A 24,929-nucleotide genomic window follows, 5' to 3' on the forward strand; every position below is an offset into this window, starting at 1 on the left:
TAGGAGAATTTCAATGAAAAAAAATCACCAATTGAAATAAACTCCCCCAAACACACATTTCACATTCGAGTTACAAGACCAAGTTGACATATATGTTACAAGTTCATAAAATACCAAACATGGTCACATCCCTTCTTGAAACACACAAAACGCTTATCTCATGGCTCTGAGTCTCTGTAACATTTCAATAGTTCTTTCCAAAGATGTCCACTCACCAAAGAAGACAATTACCACCCAGTTAATCACTGGAGATCAAACCAGGCGTGAAGTTCGATCGACTTGCAGACAGCCAGGTAATTCATCTCACTGTGAACTCAGGAACCATCAAGTACTTCCATGTGATACTGAGGGCAATTACCTTAAAATACCTGGGAGTGGTTGGTCAGGCTGCTGACTGAATATCTGGGGACACCAATATCACACTTTCCTCTATTTATGGTGGCTCCGTCAACAACGCCATCAGATCCAAATGTCGGTGTTAACTCTCGTGACTTGACCTTTTCACAGAATTCTTCTTGCTGAACTCTACAGCTCTCACTTGGGTTTCACATTTCTTTGGCTTTCCTTTCCTGATCTACATGTCTTCCTTCCCCAATCTCTAAAATGCACGTTGCTTGCGCTGAAATTCTATAATTCATGCACCCACTTCCTTTCTCAGGGTCACCCAATGGCTACAAATATTAAAAAGAACCTTGGGTTAAATTGTCGGGGCTTCAGCTGTCCTCAAAATCCAAGGTCATAGGCTAGCGAACCAGCAATTGCTCTCCTTGTCAACACAGTGCTTTGTTAAGTCATGGACACTAAAACTAAAAAAAAAATAAATTATGTAATTCAACTAATGTGACACTCCCTTTACGCCCATCAGGGCAGTTAGAGAGTTGGTGTCTGGGTGTGGTGACCAGGGACAGCTGGCCTCCAAATCCCCGGGATGGAAGGAAACACAGGGGAATTTCCTGTAGCAGCAGAACCCCCTTGGCCCTGTCTCGCTGACCCCCAGCAGAAGGTCATTCACCCCACAAAGACTCTAGACCACTTCTGAGTTCATCGTAGGTCAGAGAAGCCACATGACAGGCCACCACAGCAGAGATGGACAGATACGGTACCAGAGGTGAGACTTTGGGAACTTTGTGCAGAGGAGGTGCCTCAATGAGGCTAAGCAATTTCCTCCTCATGGTGATAAAAGCAGGGGCTTCTGGAAGGCTCGTCCATTTCCTTGAGGAAAGGAACACATGCTCTTCAGTTCCTCCGAGAAGTGAAAGTGGCAGCCAAGAATCCAGTCATTCCTGTTATCTGCCCGGTTTATAAATCTGTGGAGCCGCAGAGGTGGCGCTCCACACCCGGCTGGCTGTCGTCTCAGGGAATTCTGAACCAAAGAAGGCCCGGGATGTCTCCGCTGCTGCCTCCCCTCCTGCTCCTCCTCCTTTCCACCCAGGACGCCCTGGCCCTGAGAATCTGCTCCTTCAATGTCAGGTCCTTTGGGGAAGCCAAGAAGGAAGACCGGAGCACCATGGATGTCATTGTGAAGGTGAGCCCCTTTGTCCTGTCAGCCCCTCAGACCCCCTCTAGGACTCCGGTCTTGAAGAGATTCTGGGGTTTTTTAATGCAAGTCACCTCTTAGAGGGGAAGGGAACAGCTGGCACGGGATTTGGACAATCACCACTCCACTTCTCGGTGCCTCGGCTGTGAATTGGCGACCCTAACAGTATCTGCTCCATCAGAGAATAGCCAGCCCGCTGGCCGCTGTGGAGTTGATTCTAGTCCACGGTGACGGTTATCAGTCAGCGTGGAACTTCCCAGCGGGCTTCCAAGGGCGGGAATGTTTACAGGAGGACACTGCCTCATCTTTCTCCCATGGAGAGGCTGGTGGGTTCGACTGCTGGACTGCTTGCTTTGGCTTCTCTTCCTTTTTCCTTTTCCTTGTCTCTGTCGCCCCAGTCTTTCCCTTCCCTTCACCAATGCTTTCCTTCAGGAGAGCGGGTCAATGTCTGGGGACTCTATTCACGGTAGAGTCACTTGACCGGATTATTCACTTTTGATACTGGAATCGGAAATCTCCCCCAGGCCCCTGACAGCGTGGTTGCTCCCTTAGAAAGCAGCACAGATCCTGAGGACAGCGGCTGGGGTCACGGGGCAGCCCAGTGTTTGCCTCCCACTTGCCAGCTGGGGTTGCCCCGGGAGCTCCCTCCCCTCTCTGAGACTCCAGAGAGGATTCCTGTCCCTTGCCAGGCACATGCTCTCTGTGGAACCTGTTGGCCGAGAGAACGCAAGGTGTGGAAGGACCCAGCAGGGCCCGACCAGGCAGGTGTTCATTGATGAGAGCCATGGTGGACATTGTTATTATTAGACGAATCAGCACAGTACATGCCAGTCCCATAATAATCATTATATGGGAGTGGCATGTGCAGTGATTACTTGGACAAGCCTCTCAGACCTAAGGGCCCTGCCCTTGGGATGGTGCCCAGGGCCTCTTAAACATGGTTGTTGAGCTGGGACCGTCGTGCCAAACCCGTGGGAATTGTGGCTCTGTGCCTCAACAGAGGAGTCGACAGGCAAATTCGTGGTTTTCCCTCCTTCCTCGTATGTGGACCTGTGGAACCTGTGTATCTGTTGATTTATCCTCATTTCCTTCACTCGCTCCATTCTGGGAGATGCCACTAGACTAAAGCACCGTGTCTTTGTTCGCAGGCAGTTCCACGGCGGGATGCCTACACTTGGCATCTCCCCTGGGCTTCTGTGCCCTGGAAGGTTGGCCAATGGACACCAGCCAGTTACATCTAGTCCTAAGTACGTCTAAAGTTTCTACCGAGATTAGAAAACCCGCCTGTAAACAGAGATCACCCCAAAATACTAGAGCAACTCAGTAGCACTGACAGCAGAGCCCAGATTCCAAGCCTGTAGAATAGTAGTGTTTGCAGGGTCCCTTGACTGTCTACTGTCAGCCAGATAGTTTATATCCTTACTTAATGCCAGGATGAGAGCCCTTGTGGTCCACAATGGGTAACAGTGCAAACCCAAGGATGGGAAGTTTGAATTCATGCAGAGGCACCTCTCAAGAAAGGTGAGACAGTCCAAGTTCCAAAAAAGCAACCACGGTGCGTTGTAACACAAGGTGTCTTTCAGCCCGCTTCCAAATGCACGTGGAAGTCAAGACGTTGCACCACCACCACCACCCCCCGCCCCCCCCCCCGTACTAAGCCCTCCAGCCCCAGAAACCCCCGAGTCTTCTTTGATGCAGACATCAGAGGGGAGCAGAGCAGGTTGGCTGAACTATCTTAGCACTCTCTAGAGATACTGTCCCTAAAACTGCAGAAAGTTTTCGTGCATTATGTACTGGAGAAAAAGGCATTGGATCCATAACTGGAAAACCACTCCATTTCAAAGGGTGCCTTTCCATTGAATTAAATATATGTATATATTAGAAGACTTAAAAAACTTTGGAAATACTTTTTTTAAATCTCAGAACTGGGAGATGGCCGTAGAGAAGTAAGAACACGCTTTAAGCTGTGAACCAGGTTCAGTGGCTGTTATTGAGAAAGCAGATAGATCCAAGCTACAACCTGTAGCTTTAAGCTGTGTGCTGAATATTGGACACTATCGATGACACGTCCTGTATACTAAAGATGGCAAGGACCGCTGACAGCTGTTGGGAGGCTCTTGAACTAGATTCGTCAGATACCAAGGACTATACCACAGAGCTGAAGCTTGATAAGGCTTAAAAGAATATGATCAAGCACCGGCTGAGCTCCAAGAAGCTCAGGAACTAGCACTCAAAGATAAAGCTCTCCAGGCAAACAAAACAGAAAGGCACCGAAAGATAAGGAGAAGGCAGCTTACGCCAAAAAAAAAAAAAAAGGTTGCTTAATAAAAAATGAATTTTGCTTCAATATAATGCATTGGTTGCATAAAGGCAATAAGAAGATTTAAGGGTGTTTGTCTAATTATCCATAGCCTGTTTCTTTTTATGCTTTAGTTTCCCATCGTTTACTGTTTAGGAATACTGATAAGGCTTTTCATAAAAGAATTTCTCTCTCTCTCTCTCCCTCTCTCTCTCACACACACACGCCCGCGCGCACACACACACACACCACACCATCCCTTGAAAAGCCTCTGGAACACAGTCCTTCTCCGACACAGATTGAGTTGCCATGAGTGGGAACTGTCTCAATAGATGGCTCAATACACATGGTAGCAGCCCCGTTTACCAAAGAAGAAAGTGAAGGCTCAGAGAGACAGGGTGACTGGTCCAGGTTTCCGTTACAACCGAAGGGAAGAGGTGGAACCAAACCCATCACATCAGTGACGATGCTGTTCCCCCTCTTCCACACAGGAGAGAATGCAGCGCTATCCAGTAATACTTACTTAAAAATCAGAAAACTGTGGACAACTTATTTGTAACTGGCTTGACTAGGGCATTTGTTTCTATTGCTCTTACTGTGTTAAAGTGGATATTTAAGTTTAGGAAGATATTTGTGCTTCGAGAACTTGGCTCAACTGACTTCAGTATGGTGGTCCATTCTTAATTCTCTCTCCTCTGTCTTTCACACATGTCAGATGATGTTAGGAATAAAAACAGGCCTATTATGTTATATGGGACACAGCAGCCCCTCGATAAAATATGTTAGATTGATGGACCAGAGGTTGAATGACAGATGGATGGATGGGGAAACCAACTGAAGTTGACTATTCTGAATAGGACCTTGATGCATTCTGAAATTGGATCTTGACCCATTGCTTACTGCAGTGCTGATCCTAATTAACAGGAAATAGTCCCAGATATTCCAAGGGAAGTGGAAAACATAACTGCTGAACTCATAGGAATGTTGCTCATGCAAGGAAAGGGGTGGCTGGGCTGTAAACAGGAAAACTGGGGTCTTAATCCCTCCACTCAGGAAAAGGACCATGGACCAGGGTCCATGCTTGCCCTGCACTGATCCAGGACCTAGGTCCCTGAGGAGGGGCAAATCAGGAGGATGTGCTCATCTGCTTGATCAGTGAGTATGGGGCTCAAGAAGGAGCTCTTTAGCTAGATCACCCAGATAAAAATCATCCTTTTTTCTTTTTTTGGTGAAGATTTACAGAGCAAATTGGGTTTCCATTTCACAATTTCACTCAAACTGTTCAGTGACATTAATGACATTTTCCACAAGTACCAGCATTCTCTTTCATTGTACGCTGGTTGTTCTGATCCCAGTATTCTAGTGTCCCTGCCTCCCTTATCTTCTCATCTTCACTTTGGAACAGTTGCTCATGTTTTGGTTTTATATAAATATATAACCCTGGTATATTTTCAAAGCTATGTATTTAATAATTTTTACAAAACAACCTGATCACATTCAAAGTACTCTCCATTACACTCAATATATTTGTCAAATCTACAGTTCTATTTTTGGAAACAGTTTTCAAACTCATCCGTTTGGATGGCTGACAGCACCTCCCTCATTTTTTCTTCACCTCTTCTACATTGTAATGTCGCTGTCTTTTCATGTCCCTCTGCATTTGAGGAAACCCAAAGAAGTCGCAAAGAGTGAGGTCAGGTGAGTAAGGTGCATGGGGCAAGAGAGGCATGCTGGGTTCTTTTTGCCAAAAACGGGTGCACTGGGATGGCTGCATAAGCAGATGCATTGTTATGGTGGCAAAACCAGTCCCCCACTCTACACAAATCAGGTTTATTGTCTCCAGCAGCAGGGAGCAAGGCCCACCCTGTAGTCTGGTGACTAACTGTCCTCAGGGAGGATGTCTGTAAGCATCTGACCTCCCTCCACACCATACTAATTGGTAATAGTCTTTATTTTGCATGTCAATCTGTTATTTCATGAAAAGATTATTTCAGTGGTCAAAGTTTAAAGATTATCTCAGGGCAAGAGTTCCAGGTAGTCTTCTAATCTCAATTGGTCTAATAAGTCTGAAGATGTTAAGAATTTGAGTTCTGCTTTACATTCCTCTCCCATCAGGGTCAATCTACTGTGGCCCTGATCAGATGTTTGGTGGTGGTAGCTGGGCACCATCTTGTTCTTCCGGTTTCAGGGTAGATGAGGCCATGACTTGTGCAAGCTTTTAGCCCTGTCGAATAGTTTCTCCTCTGCGATTTTGTTTTCCTTCTTTCTCTTTAGTTCCTGATGAGTAATTGCATTCTAGATGACTGCTATAGATCACTTGAATTTGAATCCCCATCTCAACATTCACTTCATGTTCAAAGCACTTAACTCAATTGAGTTTCAAAGTCCCAGAGTATATCATACTATAATAAGTGGACCCCATAATGCAAGGTTATTGTGAGAATTCAATGAGTGTATAATCAGATCTAACCAGTATAAAGCCCTCCCCGTGACTGCATTAGCTACTTTATGTAGGACAACTCAATGAACTTACATTAAGCACTTAGAACCTCGCCTGGTGTGTCTTGATGAATACTGGCCACCAGAACCTCTCCCCTCAATTCCTTCCTCATAAGCAGCTTTCTTAACTTTAACTTCCTAAAATTATACAGGAATTTGTGCTCGTTGTGAGCTATTCTGAAAATAACAGAACACCAAAAAAGAAGAAAAGAAAAACCAAACACCCATCCTCCTGTCATTCAAAGATAATAATTGTTGGCATTTAGAGGACTTTCCTACAGGCATTTTCCTGCGCAAAAATAAATACTCAGATCTGCACCTGCTTTGCAGCATAGAAGCTACCCTGCCCCATCAGCTTTGCACCGTGTTTGCTATTAGACAGACTCCCCGTGTTGTTCCTGTTAAAAACCATGCCTTGTAATGAACGCTATATAATGCCCTAGCCTATGTTGAAAACACACTTCATTCACACTTTCTTATTTGGGGATCCTTAAATCTTCCTATTTTATCTGTATACATCATCTTAAGAATGGTTATTGGGTGCTTCCACTAACAGTGACCATGACGGTGTACCCACTGTACCCTCTAGAACCCCTCAAGACAATGACCACCCACCAAACCAAATCCACCCCACGGCAAGTCTGCAGCAGAGAGTGGGACTGCAGAGGGTTCCCAAGGCCGTGCATCCGTCCAGGGCAGACTGCTACATCTTTCTCCCTTAGGGTGGAAGCCACCCATCTTTGGCTGGCAGTTGCGCACTTAGCCATGGCACCACCAGGGGTCCTTGACTGACCACCAACACCCCTAAGTAAACAGAGACACCGTGTAGCAGGGGGCATTTCCTCTCCATAAGCGGCACTTTTCATAGCGGAAAGACTAAACTAAAGCATAGTCGTACATGCATTGGAAGACCCTTGATACACACTCGCAAGTGTTTTCCAGAAGGCCTGGCAGTGGCAGATGACTGAGTCAGTAGGCTGGCATGGTGAACGCTGTGTGGCTGAAGCCAAAGATTCTGATGGAAGGATCCAAACACTGTCCCTCGGCAGATGGATCCCAGCCAAGGACAATCTCTTAAAGGCTGCGCTGGTGCTGGTGGCGCTTCCCTTTGCCCCACCCCCACCCTCAGCCCCCAGAGAAAGAACTCGAGCCCTTGTTGTGCAAGCAGAAAGCTGGTCACATAATCCCACTGCTCCGTGCCTTTGGTGACAAGGACAAAATGAACCTCGGGGATACTCTGTGGCATTGAGCCCACTGCATTCCCACAGACAGAAAAAGCCCAGGGGATCCAAGGATCGTGGGCTTGGTCTACTCCTCAGTCTCCAGGTGGATACTTACCTGGCGCAGCCCCTCCTGCGCTCCTTGTTCAATCATCACACCTCCTAGGAGCTCTTCAGATGCCGCCTGCACCTTAGAGCCCTTCTGGGCCGGCCCTCCCGGCAGGCACAATTCATTATTCCCCGACACTCACAAAGTTCATGGCTTTTAGCTGGCACTAAATTATTTCGTTTTGTCTCACATACAAGCTGGTTGTGTCCATTTATCTCTCACTCCACTAGGAGTCTATGAGGGTGGGGCTTCATGCAGTCCCAGGGTGCTGGGTTCGAGTCTGGCTCCACCACCTACTGGCTGTGTGACCTTAAGCGGGTCTTGGTTTTCTCCTTTGTTGAGTGAGCTAACCATCAGAGCATGGTAGTGAGGCTCCAGGGAGGCTTGCAATAATCGTTAATGCGTGTGTGTGTGTGTATTACTTGATTATATCACAAAAAAACTAGTTGCTGTTTCAACCAGCTTTCAGTGTCTAACTCAGTGGTATTGCTTCCATTTGGTGTGTGATGTAACCATTATCGCAGCCTATTGAAGACACACACACAAACATAGCACACAGAAACCTAGTGCCCCTTCAGTAAGAACTCCCCAGTCACCCTCTCCCCAAATGTTTGTCGGTTTAGCCCCTTGAGAAACATTTGTCTCAGAACAGCTCCTATTTGGGATATTTTGTTTTGCGTCGGACTTATTTCACTCAGCAGGGTGTTTTCAAGGTTCATTGAGAGCAAACCACGTTTCAGAATTTTATTTCAGTTCAAGGCTCAGCAACCGTCTGTTACTGAGTCCTGGCATGCCACAGTGAAGCCCTTGGCTGCCACCGGAAAGGCAGGCAGTTAGGAGCCCACCGGCTGCCCCACCGACGAAAGATCTGGAAGATGATGTGACACCCTGCTTCCACCGAAATTACTCCCGTGGCACCCTACGGGCCATTTTCACCTTGACAGATAGAGTCCCTGTGAGTCAGGATTGACTCACGTGGTGACAGGTTTGGTTTCAACAGTCCATCGTGTATTCCGCATTTTGTTGATTCGCTCATCGGTTGATAGACATTTGGTTTGTCCCCATCTTTCGGTCGTTGTGACTAATGCTGCTATGACCATGGGTGTATAGTATGTGCTTTGAGCCCTTGCTTTCAAGACTCTTGACTTGACGTGTGGAATGGCTGGGTCATATAGCAGTTCCATGTTGAACCTTGTCAGGAACTGCTAACACGACTTCCAAAGCAGCGTGACTGTTTCTCAATGCCATCAGCAACGGACAAGGGCCCCCACTTCTCTGCATCCTCGCCAATATTTGTTGCTTTTGGTTATTGTCATACCAGCCACCTAAGTGGGTGTGAAGTGGTATCTCCTTGTGGTTCAAGTGGCGTTTCTCTAATGACTAATGAAGTTGAGCATCTTTTTATGTGCTGGTTGGTCATTTGTATACTCTCTTTGAAAGCATGTCTACTATTAGTCAATAATAATCATTATTCTTATACCTGTTTACTTCTGAAGTATCAAGCCTGTAGCTTTTCACTTACTAAATTCTTTAAAAAGGTTCATGTTTATTATTAGTTATTCAAGCAAAGATAAGAGGTGGGATTGAAGGGGTCATGAGTGTAGTCTCAGGACTTGGCTTGCTTGGGTTCAAGTTCTTTCGTGGCCACTTTCTAGCTGAGGGATGCTGGGTCATTCACATAGCTTTCCTGAGCCGTAGGCTCCTCATCTTTAAAATGGGCATCAGAGAGCACCTACTTCTGGGAATCCATCATTTCTTTCAGGGGAAAAGGACTTATTTAATAAAGCCCCCCAATGTGAGACATAAAATAGAGTAGGTGCCCAATGAACGGTTCCGTGGTTATTAATAAATGGCCTCAAACACCTGGGGATCCTCTCTCCACAGATCATCAAGCGCTGCGACATCATGCTCCTGATGGAAATCAAGGACAGTAACAACATGATCTGCCCCATGCTGATGGAGAAACTGAATGGGTAAAGTTGAAGAGTTGGGAGGGGGGGTGGGATAGGGTGTGAGGGAGCGCTGTCCAGGCCCTCAGCAGGCTCAAGGTCAGAAATCCCCAGAGAAGTGAAACTAACATGGGAACCAGCACTCACCCTGACCACCGGGCCAGGTGGCCAGAGCTGCCCAGACTTCCCACTCTCTTAGCCATGGCCTCGAGACTGTGCATGTTTCTGGTTTTAACATGGTGGAGCAAAATAGGGGAAACAGGCGAGGAGTCAGGGCGAAAGAGAAGCAGAAGGAGCAAATGCAAAGCAGGGGCTGCGCAGTACTGAAAGCAGACCGAATCTAGAGTCATTCAAGAGCAGACAAAGGTGTCCCGTGCAGCTGGCTGAGATGCCCAAACGCATCTACATTTCACAATATAAATAGATATTTTGACAAACTCCATCAAAGGCGATGCCAGTCCGGAAAGATGGCCGCCACCTAGTAAAAAGCGCAAGATCAGGACTGTAGTTCATTTCAGCGATGAGGTCACCCGGGCAAGGCTGCGCTGGTGCTTTCGTAAGGAGCCTTGATGGTGTGGTGACCACGCGCTCAGCTGCTAATGAGAAAGGTCGGTGATTCAAACCTGCTGGCCACGCCAAGGGAGAAAGGCTGCAGATCTGCCTCCCTAAAGCGTTACAGACGTGCAGTCCTTTGCAGGGAGTTCCCGACTCTGTATGCCGCGTTGCTGATTCCAAAGGATTTCGGAGCAAGGGTAGAGCACAGAAGAAAGACGGGAAGGATGTGCTCCAACCTATTAACCGTGGTTACTTGTGATAGGAGAGTGAGGGGCAAGGGGGTATCACTGAAAAAATGGGGAACATTTTCCTTTTATTTTATTTATTTCCGTGTGATTTTAATGTTGTATAAGAAGTCTGGATTGATTTTTTAATTAAAAATGGACAAAGATAAAAAGCAATGCTCTCAAATAGCACTGGGTGAGACGTATTATTTCCATTCTTCCTCAAAGGATGGTCAGCAGACCCACCCACCCACCTAGACGTATGCAGAAGAGTCTGATGACAACGCATACTGGGGACCCCAGATCTAATGAAGGAGATCTGTTTGTGAGAACCAGGATTTTCACAAGCTTACAGGGTGATTCTGAGGCACTCTGATTTTTTAAAAAATTATCTCAAATATAATGTTTCTTTTGTAGCTGCACTTTAAGGTCAAGCAATACACTAGGCTGCACAATACTACATCCCGCACAGCTGAAGTGTGTGAAAGGGGGTCAAAGAAAACGTAACAAAATGCTGCCAGGGACTATCCTAGAGTACAAGTATGCCAGGGATTTAAGTGCAATCTCTTCTCTATGTATTTCCATGTTCCAAGTTCTCTGCAATGAGAACGCCCCACCTTCATTTTTCGTAGGAAATACTTTAAACCAAAGTCACTGCCATCAAACCAATGCAACCGATAGGACTGTAGTTCTTGGTGGGAGTAGAAAGCCTTGTCTTTCTCCTGAGGAGTGGCTGGTGGTTTCGAACTGTTGGCTTCCCAGTTAGCGGGCAACAGACATCCTTCAAAGCACAGAGACCATGTCACCTTCCCACTGGAATCCCTCTTCATTAGATTTAAATGGCCAATAAGCAAGGGGCAGGCAATGAAATAGACAACACTCCTCTAGTTCTTTAGCCATTCCTTGCCCCCTCGCTCCCTCTATTATGATCTCAGTCCAGTCTTGCTGTGTTAGTCCAGGTTGACGAGCCAAACAAATTCATAGACACTCATATGTGTATAAGAAAAAACTCTATATAACAGAGCAATTGAATATTGAGAAAACATCCCAGCCCAGTCCAGATCAAGTCCATAAATCCGATATTAGCCCACATGTCTGATACTAGTCCATAAATTCCTCTTTAGACTCATGCGGCACATGCAATGATGCCAAATGCAGGAAGATCACAGGCCAGTAGGGAGAAATCTTGTGGATCCAGTGGCAGTAGAATCATCTCAATGTTGGCATGGGTCTCCACATGTCTCCTCCAGCTCTCTGAGGATCTCCACAGCAGGAAAGGGAAGACATAGAGAAAGTGCATCTCACATCCAGGGAGCAATAAAAAGTTTCCAGAATCCTCAGGAGAAGGCCAGGCCCACGCAGAGGCATGAGTTGCTATGACTTGATTGACAGGCTAGACTCCACTCATTCACTCAAATTGACAGGCGATTATGTAACTGCCACACTCCCAATTCTCACTAGATTGGTGTACTGACAGTGGCACAGATACGAGCTTTCAATGTATGGAATTCAGGAAAGACAAACCCCCTCGGAAACAGTAATGGGAGCAGCAATTCCAGGAGGAGAGGGAAGGGAAGGAGAAGGAAGAGGGAATAGATAGCAGACTCACCCCCTCAGGGGAAGAATACCAGGATACTAGATAAAGAGATAGAATAAGCTATATAAGATATGTATAACTAATAATAATAATACATAATATAGTACGAGTTTGGGGGAGACTGGCAGGGTGGGGGTGGAGGGGACAAAAGAGGAGCTGATCTCAAAGGGCTCAAGAAGAAAGATTGTTTAGAAATTGTTGATGCCCAATAATTATACCTGTCCACCTGAGATACGGATGTATGGTTTGTTACCATATATGTAAAAGCCCATAATTAAATGATTTATTTAATGTTTTAAAAAAGCCCTTCCACATGATGCTAATGGAATTAAGGCTGTGGGTAGAGGGAAGAGAATGTACGCAGTGAGAGAATGTGCCCTTGTTAAGATGTAATGAGGAATCCTTCTGTTTTCTAGGAATTTACAGAGAGGCACAACATACAACTACGTGATTAGCTCTCGGCTGGGAAGAAATACATATAAAGAACAATATGCTTTTCTCTATAAGTAAGTATCATCCACGCCGCCCAGAACATGGCCCCTTTATAAACTAAGGCTGTGGATGGCTCGCCCTACCTATCTTATCCTCAAAACCTGGCTTTGATCTCTAGCTAGTTCTGTGTTCATCCAAAGAACTACTGTCAGAATTGGGATGGATGCAAAGTATTAACGCTTCAAAATAGAAAGTCAAGCAGCTTCCTGACAAAGCATCTGTTGGTTGGGTCAATGGTTACACAGAACAGGAGCTCTTTATTTTGTACAGACAAATTCTAGCGCAGCCCTGGAAACACAGCTGCCTAGCATGGCAGCCTTCTAATTTCTGCCTTCTTGTCTTTTCCCTGCTCGTGGTTTGTGTTATGTGTGAACATTGATTTTTGGGTGCCCCAGGGGAGGAGGATGGCTCAGGCCTCCAGTCCCCAAAGGGCTTTGGCCATTATTGAGAAGAATTGACTCAGCCTTGTTCTTGGGCAAAAGATGCCTTACAAGCAATGGCAAATTCTCATGGAATCCTGACTTCATGGAGCCATTGAAACTGGATGAACTCCTAACACTACTGCCCTGAGATGATCCTTGAACCTCAAACCAGAACGATCCTCTGAAATCTTCTTTGAACCAAACCATCCTAAACCCAAACACCAAATCCACTGCCACCCTGTCCGACAGGTTCGCTGAATTAGTACAGACTGCCGGCCCATCCCCCCCAGTATTGTGCTCTTTAAAAGAATAATCTATGGTTGGGGGTGGGGCAGCAGGTGGGGGGAGGGGCGGCAGCAAACCTTTGAGGCAGAAGAGCCAATTCTATCCCTCACAACAATTTAAAACTTAGTCCAGAGCCATAAATATATGTTTACCAGAAATGAAATCACCATGATCTAAATCTCATATAAATGAAACTCTGATAGTTTATTTTCATGTTCAATGTTACGTCTGAGCCACGTGCACGTGCTGAAAGGGCCACATACGGCTCTGGAGCCGCAGTTTGCCAACCCGGATGTGTGGGATCAGACTGAACCCCCGGACAGCAGCAGCTCAGACGGCAAAGGAAGGAAGGGAGAACCGTAGGCACTGTAGCGTAGCAACTGCTGAATGGGTGTGTGTTCTGAGGCAGAGGTTCTCAACATCAAAAAAGAAAATAAATTCATTTTAAAGCAAACAAAAGATCCCTCCCATGGGTATGAGCCCGCTCCGGAGGCTTCTGCAGCCTTGAAAGAAATAAAGCAAACACAGCAAGCTCTATCGCGGGGAACCTTCTCTCTCTTCCAGGGAGAAGCTGGTGTCCGTGAAGAGAAGCTACCTTTACCGAGACCATCAGGATGGCGATGAAGACGTATTCTCCAGGGAGCCCTTCGTGGTCTGGTTTCAGTCACCCCACACTGGTGAGCCCCCAGCCCTCTTGCGCATGTGCGCCCGACTGCCCAGAGACCCCACGCGTGGGGAGTAGCCGAGTGTGCCCTGCCACGCCACGGTCCACGTAGCATCTATAGGGAGCCATGGGGCGTTCGCCAGGAACATCTTTGAACACCTGCAGTTAGTTTGACCGCACCAGAATCACTTCTCAGAATATCAAGTCTCATGACCGCTCGGAACCCTCCGGAAGCCACCTCTGGCGTTAGCGGTCCCGCCACTCTTTTTGGAAGACTTAGGTCCCTACCAGGTCATCCCTCAGTGATGACCAGCGCAGATGCACCTCAGGCCCAGAGTCCTACCTGCCCTCCTGCCTCGGCATCACAGTTTCCTCCCCACACCGCCAGGGCATACAAGGAAATGCAGGTGGACTGAATCCTGACTTGAACCCCGCAGGTGCTTCTACTGCCAGTGGCTGCCCAGCGTGTCAGTGTCAGGCTGCACTCCGTGATGTCACACCCCACCTCCCCCACCCCAGAAGTGGATCATTAGGCTGGTCTTTCAAGGAACCACTGGGTGAACTTGAACTTTCACCCTTGCCATTAGCAGCCAATTGCATGGATGGTTTGTACCGCCTCTGGGTTCCTGGTACTTACCCTGTTCCTGCTTTCCTTGTTAGTTACTGTCCAGTCGATTTGCAGCACATGGTCCCCGTGCGACAGACTAGATCTGTCCCCCAGGTTTTCTAGGATGGCATCTTCATGGGAGCAAGGACAGGTCTTCCCCCAGGGAGTGTCTGTGGGAATTTAAGATGCCAATGTTTGGGTGCTTAACCATTGTGCCCCCCTTAAAGGACATGGTAGAACTGCTTCGGTGGATTTCTGCAACTGTAACTCTTTATAGGAGGAGAGAGGCTCATGTCCTTTGTCACACAGAGCATGTACCCCGATGCTAACAAGGTTCCTCTCTGCCCTGATGGAGTGCCTGCCTGTCTACAGGAAAGGCTTCCTATAATCCTTGCAGCCCTCCTACAAGACAGGAACTAGGATCATTTACATTTTACAGTTCAGGAGGCTGAGGCTTAGAGGATGAGGCTCCTTGTCCACGATGCTCAGCGATTGAAGTGGGAGCTCTGGGATTTTAACCCAGGCTTCCCCTCAGGAGCTCATTCCCGTGATGACTGTACTCACTCAGAGCAGGTCAAGAATGGAATTTCACTTTCAAAGTGGAACTAGGTACACACGCCACCACCCACTACCACTGAGCGGATTCCGACTCCCAGGCACCATACAGACGAGAGTGAAACTGCCCCATAGGCTTTCTGAGATTGTACATCTTTATGGGAGCAGACAGCTTCATCTCGCTCCCATGCGGTGGCTGGGGGGTTTGAACTGCTGACCTGGTAGTAAACAGCCCCACACTTAACTCATTGTGTCACCAGGGCTCCTTTGGAATGACATAGTATCAACTAGTGGGCCAACACTGACTATGTATCAGGCCCTGTTCTAGGCACTGGACAAAACAGACAAGGTTTGCGCAACCCCTCCTGAAGTTGGAGTGTAGTGGGAGAGACAGCGAATGACCTCATGAGCATGTGCAGGCCTGTAAGTAGCCGCACCCATGTTTATACTACACAAATATAAACATCCTGACCTGCCATGTTAGCTATTTGGGGCCAGAGTTAATTAGCTCACAGGGAGGATACTCTTTCAGGGAAGACAAACACGTGATAACCGGGGTGAAAGGAGACAAGAAGAAGGGGTGCTGTTGAGGACAAGACGTGCCCCGCAGAAAGCATGTGTGATTATCATTGTTGTGCACCCCATCCACATGTGTGCCCAGAGGACCTCCCTCAACATGAGTGCTTCCCAGTGAGTGGTCTGTGGACTACTAAACAAGCCTGTTTTCCCTGGGGGCCTCCTCCCTTCCTCCCCTGGGACACCTCCGCCCAAGTTCCCTCTCTCATATGCCCGTTCTCTCTGGGAGTTAGCTATGATTTTCTCTTCATTCAGCCCATCAGTCAACACACTTTGTAGAGGATGTCCAATGTGCTGTAAGCGAGAGGGGAACAAGACCAATAAGCCTGCCCTCAGACAGCTTCCATTTTATTGGACCCAACAAAGGAGCAAAGGTCACTCCAGAGCACAAAGAAAGGACACTGACTGCAAGGAAAAGCAGTCAGCTGGGAGGAGCAGGCAGAATGAACCCTGGGCACTAGAGCTCAGTAGGAGGGGAGAAGGTCCAGATGGACTTGCCAAGAGACAGATATCTGGAAGAGTGGAGGGTGGGTCCAGAGCTAGCCTGCCTGGGTCCAAGTCTCGGCTCTCCACGAGCAGCAGTTTGTCTGGAGCAGGGGCCACCTGCGGCCCCCACTCATGATGTACAAGTGGGTCATCCGGGAGCAGCGGGGACGCTCAGAAGGTGCCCTTCAAGGTGGGCTGACTCACATCCCCCCATTCAGGCTTTCACGACTCCATCCTGCCGGGGCAAGGACTGTCAGTACTCCAACAAGACAGTATTTAAAAATAACCCCATGTCACCCCCACCACCACCCACCGATTACAAAAGGAGAATAAATTGACAAACTGAAATTGTTTTTATAGCTATAGAAAGCATCATCTTTCCCCTGAGGAGCTTGTGCTGGTGGATTTGAACCGCTAACCCCAAGATTAGCAGCCCAAGGTGTAACCACTACACAACCAGGGCTCTTAAACTTCAGTTGTATTTTATTGGCAGTGGGGTGTGTGTGCTCATTGTTATTTTTAAATTTATTATTATTTTTGATCATTTTATCACAGTCCATACATACATATCACAATCCATACATACATCCACTGAGGGCTCATTTTTAAAAAGCAAAATAAAACAAAAGCAAAACAGATTTACAGCAAATGAGAAAATAAGTACACCCATGATATCAGCAAAGCACACTGTGCCACCGCCTTCTCTGTGCTCAGGACAGGCAAGTGGGAGAGAAGAGGTGTTTGTGGACTGAAAATAAGCAGCCTCATGACTCTAAGATCGAGCCCTCAGCCCCTGACTAGACCTTCAGGAAACGGGTGACCCAGGCACCAGGCAGCAGGGCTCCCGTGGCCTGGACCAGAGAAGTGTGTAATTCACCCCACCCCCCTTTTCCACAGTGGTCAAGGACTTTGTGATTATTCCCCTGCACACCACTCCGGAGACATCTGTGAAGGAGATTGACGAGCTGGTCGATGTCTATGTGGATGTGAAAAAACGTTGGAAAAGAGAGGTTCGTTGAAGTCCCACCTACGAGGTCAGAATCTTGTTCTCAGTGGAGTGAGCAGCTCTCAGGGTGGTTTGCGTGGGACACCGCAACTTCTAGTTAGGCTTCTCCTTGGCCCCAGATATCGCTCTTGCTAAACCTGCCCAAAAGAGTCTTGGGAATCTGCACCACCGGTAACAGGATCCTACATCTCCTGGGTGAAGAGCTTGTGTCAAGGCACTGTGGTGAGGCTCGAAGGGTACAGGTTTAGATAACACCCGTGAGGGAGGCACCCTGCCCATCCCCACTTTGTGAGTGAAAAGAAGGCACAGACAGAGCAGTCAGGAGTCTTTTGGTTACAAGTGTCAGAAGCTTAGATCAATCCGTTCATAAAAAGAGAAAGAGACTTATTGGCTCGTGTAAGTAAAATGTCCGGGAGTCGATCTGCCACAGCCAGATTGAGAGCCCAAACAAGGGAATCAGGACTTGGTCCATCCCTTGACTCCCCTCTCCCGGACCTCCCTACCTCTGGTGAGACTTCCTTCTCAGGCAGGCAAGATAACCACCAGCAGCTCCGTGTCCTCAGACTAAGTTCCATTGGCTCTGATTGGGTCACATGCTCATCTTTAAACCAATCAGGGGGCTGAGAGGTTCTGATTGGTTCCATCTGGGTCCATTCGTTCCACCCAAGGCTCCTGGATTGAGAAGGCAGGGTGATCTCCCAGGGAACCCAGCAGATGAAGAAGCACTCTGCTGTCCTGTAGGCCCTCAGGGTGGTGGAAGGGCCCAGAGGACTCTTCTTCCTCCCTCTCCATCCGTCTCTTGGGGTCGCCTCCAGTACTCCCCCTGTTTCGCTTCAATTTGTTGACTAAAGTATTAAATGTAGCAAGTGGAGTGTGGATACAGACGGTAATCAGAGCAGGGATACAGAGCACACACACACGTGTGTTTCACAGTTTATACACACACGTGTTTCACGGTTTATAGCCAGGCAGGAGGAAGACTGTGATACTGGAGAGAATGGGAGGAAATGTGGAGCAAAACTCAGAATCATACAAAAGGCGGGGCTTGCTGGCCTGACAGCAACCACGAGAACCTGCCAGACCGTGGCCTTTAGGCACCTTCCAGCCTGGAACGGAACTCAGCTGGGCTAACTCAGCTGGGCTTGAAGGTCAACAATCAGGAGAGTAATAACACCAGGGGTACTGTCAGCCACAGGGGACCTGAAGTGGCATTTGCCCAGGGGTAAGACGCAGAAGGCTGAATGGAAGTGATAAACGGGGGTGGGGAGTGCGGTGACATTCAAAGTGTGTCTGAGTTTGTGAATGGAAAATAATTTTGTTGTGTAATCATTCCCCAAATGACAATAAGATGTTTTAAAAATAAAGAGTTAAAAATCCCCAAGCTTGGAAATAACCTAACTGCTCAACAACCAGGGATTTTTCTCGTTCTCAGTACTGTGGTAAAGTCAATGGAATACCAGGCACCCATCTGAAATGAGGTAGGAGATGACCCAAGGACTCAGGGGGATGGACATGCTGAGCTGTTAGGAGGAGGGGAACCTGCAACACAGAATAATGACATTTTTGTTTTTAAAGTCAATGAAATCGAAATGATAACAATATTAATTTCTGACTGATAAGATTATTCTAAATTAAGGATGTAAGAGTAAATCATAGAAATTGAAAGTTAAAAGAAGAACTCAGCCCTGGTATGTGTCACTGAAGGCCACTCATAGGAAGAGTTTCCCCTTTTGTTCACTTTGTGGTGATGAGACCCCTCCAGTGCCTGGCACTTAACAGATGCTCAATAAATCCTTAATGAACGAAAGAAGGGTGAACAATTTAAGGGTGGAAGGAAGGAATAAGCCTTCCTCTTGCCTGGCTATAAGCCGTGACAGGGGAGAACTGCACCTGTGAGAGCCCGAGGTTGTTACCGTTTATGAGTGTAGAAACCCCCCTCTTTCTCTCGCAGATAGCTGGTGATCTCGAACTGCAAACCTTTCAGCTTGCAGTCCAATGCATAACCACGATGCTCTCCTCCACAGTTTTTTTTTTTTCACAGTTTCTTATAAATGATAAGTTCCTTAGACCTCAGGATTAATGATCCTTTCTACCGCCCGGTGTTATTGCTGTGAGATCTCATGAAACACTGAACACCAAGCTGTGGGCCAGAGAGAGTGCTCAGGAAAGCATGCCCGGGGGGAGTAGAGGAGGCACCACAGGGGTGAAGGCTGAGACAGCATCCTCACCCAGCCCCATCAATCTCAAGGGAAGCCATGGTCCCTGAGGTCAAAATAAGATGCAAAGAACATGCTAGAGTCAGCAACGTCCCAAACAATAGCACAAACCCGGAAATCCTGCACTTCCCCTGGCCTGAATGTGTCAAAATCCTATTCCGAGAACCCTGGGGCTTGGAAAAACCCTTCCAAGATAGAAAATATGTGTGGTGGCTTCCGAATGGGAGTGGACAGCTCACTGTCCGGCCCTTCCCTTTAAGGCCCATCCCTGTTGCCTCGATAAACAGAAAACCTGCCAGCAGAAGAGGGCCCAGCTTCCAAACAATGAGAAAGAGAGAGTGGCTAAAGAGCTGTCACACCGCACCCACGGTCACTCTTCCTGCTTGGACATGAAAGGTGTTGACTCATCTGTATGCTTATCCCCCTCAGTAGTTGGAACCAAACTCCGGAGACGGGTGGGGAATGTATGAGCCGGAGTCTCCCATCCACCACTGCATGGTGACTTGCCGAGAGGCATGGTGTTGGAAACCAGTAAGGACCGGTTACAGGAAGCATCCCTCCTGGTGCACACGCCCCTGTCCAGTGCCCGTCAGAGCGGTGGCTCTATCTTTAAACCACAGCCTCTACTTTGAGACAGCAGAATGGAATGAAGAGAGACCCCATTGTGTCTTTCAGAATTTCATTTTCATGGGTGACTTCAACGCTGGCTGCAGCTATGTCCGCAAGAAGGCCTGGAAGAACATCCGCCTGAGGAATGACTCCAGTTTCATTTGGCTGATCGGGGATGGAGAGGACACCACCGTCAGGGAGAGCACCCACTGTGCATATGACAGGTATGAGGCATCCAAGCCTCTCCTCTGGGCAGAGAAGGCATCACCAGAACACTCAGGAAGCAGAGCAATGGGTACATTTCAGCACCCTCCATCTGGACCAACCAGGGACAGTGTTTAAACTGCATGGCTCTTTGGTCCTAGTCAAGCAAAGTAGCACACACGGGGTAGATAAACCATCAGAGAGTCAATTGTCTAGTCTGGAGGCTAGAAGTCCCAAATCAAGGTATTGGCTTAGCCATGTTCTCCCTGAAGGCTCTAGGTGAGGATCTCTCCTTGCCTCTTCAACTATCAACTATCAACGCTTCCCAGCAATCGTTGGCATTCCTTGCCACATACACTCATCCCTCCAGACACCACCCCGATTATCATATGGTGTTTCTCTGTATCCTCCTCTCTGTTTCTTCTTCTCAAAGCACACTGGTCATTGGGTTACAGCCTACTCTGATCCAAATAGGACCTCACCTTAACTAAGGACATCTATAAAAACAATATATAGTCAACCTAGTATGATGACCATATAGGGTGGCCTTGTAACTTAGCTGTGGGAAGCACAAGCTTTGGAGACTGAGAGGCCTAAGTTCAAATTCTGGCTCTACCATTTGTTGCATCAGAGAACAAGAGGCCTGAGCTTTCTGTGTTTTCTCAGCGATAAATGGAAATTGTAGCAGAGCCTCGCTCAAGGACACGAAATGCAATGAGGTCACATTTAAGGAAGTGACCATGCTGCTGGTAGCATGAATGGGGTAAGAGAGTGACACCATTCTATAGGGAACTCTGGTGGCTTAGTGGGCCAAGTGATGGGCTGCTAACTGCAAGGTCGGCAGTTCAAAGCCAACAACTGGTGCGTGGGGAAAAGATGAGGCAGCAGTCTGCTCCCATAAAAAACTACAACCTTGGAAACAGTTAAACACCGCCCTATGGGTCACCCTGAGTCAAGATCTGCTCAATGGCAGTGGGTGGGAATCATTCCATCACAGACACCCCACAGTTATTCCTCCAGTTTCCTGACACTGGGATTTGCTGGCGTTTGCTATTAAATACCCTGCTGCAGTGAACCTTCCGTCCAGGTGTTCTATGCACATACTTACCATTTCCTCAGGACAAAACCACTCAAAAAGAGACCAGTGCGGGAGAGAGAGAGCATTCGCACATTCCTGAATGCAAATATTCCTTAGAGGCTCAAATGGCTGGGCTTTGTCTCCTGTCCTTCAGGCATGTTGTCAGGAGAGACCAGGCCCTGGGGAATGACAGCCTGCTTAGGGGCAGCAACAAAGAGGAAGACCTTCGACAAGATAGACTGACACAGTGGCTGCACTGATGGCCTCAAACACTGGTGGCCCAAGAGCAACTGTGAGGATGACGCGGGACCGGGCGGTGTTTTCTCTGTTGTATGTAGGGGTCACTGTGAGCCAGAACTAACTCGATGGCACCCCACAACAAAAATGCAAGTACATTCAAAGGATAGCATTCTCTTGCACTTGTACGAGGCATGGTGGCACAGTGGTTAAGCACTTGGCCGCTAACCCAAGGAGCGGAGGTTTGTGAGAGAAAGAAGAGGCAGTCTGCGTCCGTTAAGACCATCCCTTGGAAACCCCCATGGGCCACAGGCTTCATGGGGGAGGGTGGTGCTTAGTACTTTGAAGAACACTTGGGAAAGTTTTAAGCAAAGCTTTGAAAGCTTCTACCTATGTGCCTAAGGTGTGTGATCCACCCGCCCCAGCGGAGGCGGCTGACTGGGAAGCCCCTGGAGGCCTGGGTCCCATCTCTCAGCCTGCTGTGAGGAGGCCTTGCACAGTAGGGCACGGGTTCTCCTTTTCGTGAGTGTTGAAGTCTGGCTTTCGTTCCCACATGGCCTCCTTGTTCCTCTTGGGGCTGCGGCTTCCTCTGCAGAACCCACTGCTCCAGCTCTCAAAGTGGAAGTGGCCAGACACCAGGGACGCAGCGTCAAGGTGGGAAGTCGCCAGAGACTCTGCTCCCAGCCAGCCTGCCTCCCTGCTCCGCCTCCACCCCACCTTAGAAGCTAGAAGGGCCTCTGCTCTCTCTCACTCACCTGGGTGTGGCCTTGAGCAGGCTGGCCCTTCTCTGGCCTAGGAAGGGAGAGGGGCTGGGTACTCACAGAATGGTGCCACAGAAGTGCAGCTTGAGGAGCTAATCACAAGTTCAACCCACATCAGGTCAGGTGTGGAAACGGTTTTTAAGCAATAGTGCCTCTGAAGGGCCCTGGTTTGCGAAACGGGGATGCCAAAGGTCAGGAGCCCAGGTGGCGGAGTTGTTGCACGTGGGGATGCTCACTGCAAGGTCAGCTGTTTGAATCTGCCAGGTGCCCCAGCCCTGTAAAGAGCTATAGTCTCCAGAACCCACAGGGCCAGTCCTGTAAGGTGGCTGTGCATGGACATGGACTCGAGGGCAGTGAGTTTGTTTTCTGGTTTGTCCACACGGGTTTGGAGCAGTTGAAGGTTAACAGAAAGTCCAGAGAGTCCTCTAAGTGCCTACGAACTGGGCGCTAGAAGAACATCAAGAAGAGCAGATCCGCTCTCCACCTGTGAGAGAATGCCGGAACCCGGGTCCGGGGCTCAGCCACGACTTGAGCACGTCTCCATCCCAGTCTGAACAACGGCGGAGCCCTGGCGGCGTCATGGGTTGCACTTTGGTCTGCAAACCCCGCCCGAGGTCAGAAGTTCCAAACATCAGCAGCTCGGCTGCAGAAAGATGAGATTTACAGCCTTGGAAAGCCGCAGGGGCAGCTCTTCTGTACAGTCACTGTGCGTTGAGATGACTTGAAGGTTGGGAGTGTGAGTTTGGGCGAGGAACTTGCTTTTTGGTTGCGTTTACTGTTCATTCACCTCCAGAGAGTAGAGAGCAAACCGGGGCATCCAAAGCCCCAAGTCCCAAACCCAAACCTGTTGCCAGTGACTCAAGGCCACCCCCGAGGGGCCCTGTACCCAGAACAGCACTGCCCCCCAGCCAGTCTTCACTGAAGCCCTGCCATATCTGTCCCACCCCAGCTGTGGGGTGCCACAGCTGCCACCCCAGGGGGAGACAGCGGATGGTGTAAGATGTGAAAATAATAATTTATAATTTATCAGAAGTCACGAGAGTGGAGGGGATGAGGGAAGGAAAAACAAGAGCCAATACCAAGGGCTCAAACTGAAAGAAAATGTTTTGAAAAGGATGATGGCCACGTATATACAAATGTGTTTGATACGATTGATGTATGGATTGCTGTAAGAGCTGTAAGCGCCCCCAATAAAGTGATTGATTGATTAATTAATTCATTTTAAAAGACCCAGCCTGTCGTTGTCAAGTGCATTCGGCCTCACAGGGGCCCGTGTGTGGCAGAGCGGGCCTGCTCTGGAGAGGCTTCCTTGATTGTCGTCTTGACGGAAACCCATCTCTTCCTTCTGTGTAGCTTCAAACCACTGGCTTCAGTTAGTCACCAAGAACAAACCATTTGCCCCACCCAGGGGCATTGCAAGGGCCAGGACCAGAGTCTCAGCCACTTCCAGCTGCCAAACACGAGCTTGGTTCACCTTAGAATGTAACCGATGGGCTAACGCATCTGTCATCCCTGCCCTTGCTCCAGGATCGTGCTTAGAGGACCCGAGTTGATTGACGCGGTGGTCCCCGGCTCCAACGGCATCTTCAACTTCCAGAAGGCGTATAAGTTGACCGAAGAGGAGGTGAGGCCACCCTTTGTCTTTTGGTGATACCATCTTGGGGAGACGCCTTGGGGTCACCTTGTAAGGTCACCACTGAAGGCACACTACGGTCAGACCTTGCGGTTCAATGCCTGTGGTTCTGTGGTCTGAGCACCTGTCAAACCCAGGGGCACTGCTCAGCAGTGGGTGACTCTGAAAGACATTGGCGATCTCTTTCCTCTCTGTCCTTGAAGGTGCTCAGCAGGACCACGAGAGCCTTTGGCAATCAGTGACTTCCCCCTCGACGCTCCCTCATTCCCAATGTCGTCTCCCTTTTCCCCTTGCAGGCCTTGGCTGTCAGTGACCACTTTCCCGTTGAATTTAGACTCCGAACCTCAAGGGCCATCACCAGCAACAAAAAGTCAGTCACTCCCAAGAAGAAAAAGCCCCGCCGCTCCTAGAGTCCAGGGCGCTCCTTCCACTAAGCATTCTTGCCTCCGAACACAAGGCTTCAGCAAAGATGACCTGCTGCCTGCGCCCAGGACGCCAGACTGGTCCCTCAGCTTTCAACTCCCAACTCGATTTCAATCCCACTGGAGCCAGATGGGGAACAGAGCCCTCCTAGGCCCCGGGGCCCCCTGGGAATGGTCCAAAAGGAAACGACACGGCGACATTGAAGGCTGGTCTTCACCCCACCAGCCAGAGCCGGGAGGCTACCAGTGCAGCCGCCATGGCCACCACTCAGCCACCCCCCAGAGAAAGAAGCGCCCAGGGTCTCCCTCGTCAGAGAGACCCTGCTCCTCAGGGAGCAGCCAGCAACACCAGGGCTTGGGGCTCACTCACTGCGTGAGGGCTCTGCCCCTCCTGCCTGAGCTCACAGCCCTTCATGCCTTGTAGGATAACGAAAGGCCATTCCCAGTGGCCCCTGAATTGCCCCCCTTTCCCCCAGCCCACACCCCACTCAGCCAACCCAGGGCCGTCCTTTGAAATAGTCGCATCCCAGCATCCCACCGGTTGCCACCCGTGCTTCTGAGTCCCGCAGGGGCTCCCCTCCCTGCCTGGCCAGTCCAGGGTCTTTGGAGCCCCACAAAGGTGTCTGTTCCCAAGCATCTCGAGCCAGCCTCCCCTCCTGCCAGTCTGCCACCTTGCCCTTCAGGCCC

The 24,929-nt window shown here is 48.8% G+C and overlaps 1 protein-coding gene across 2 annotated transcripts; it reads left to right on the plus strand.

Moving 5' to 3' along the window:
* Positions 1-1,384: 1,384 nt before the first annotated feature.
* DNASE1L3 (deoxyribonuclease 1L3) lies at positions 1,385-24,230 on the plus strand. 2 transcript variants are annotated; one of them, XM_075550749.1, is made up of 8 exons: positions 1,385-1,525; positions 9,549-9,637; positions 12,406-12,495; positions 13,753-13,865; positions 16,974-17,086; positions 19,974-20,131; positions 23,715-23,811; positions 24,117-24,230. In XM_075550749.1, the coding sequence occupies exons 1-8, from the start codon at positions 1,385-1,387 to the stop codon at positions 24,228-24,230; spliced, it is 915 nt and encodes a 304-aa protein (XP_075406864.1). The 2 variants fall into 2 exon arrangements, with proteins under 2 accessions (XP_075406864.1, XP_075406865.1); XM_075550750.1 differs by lacking the exon at positions 12,406-12,495.
* Positions 24,231-24,929: the final 699 nt, after the last annotated feature.

This window comes from Tenrec ecaudatus, chromosome 5 (assembly GCF_050624435.1).
Source record: "Tenrec ecaudatus isolate mTenEca1 chromosome 5, mTenEca1.hap1, whole genome shotgun sequence".
Taxonomy (NCBI): Eukaryota; Metazoa; Chordata; class Mammalia; order Afrosoricida; family Tenrecidae; genus Tenrec; species Tenrec ecaudatus.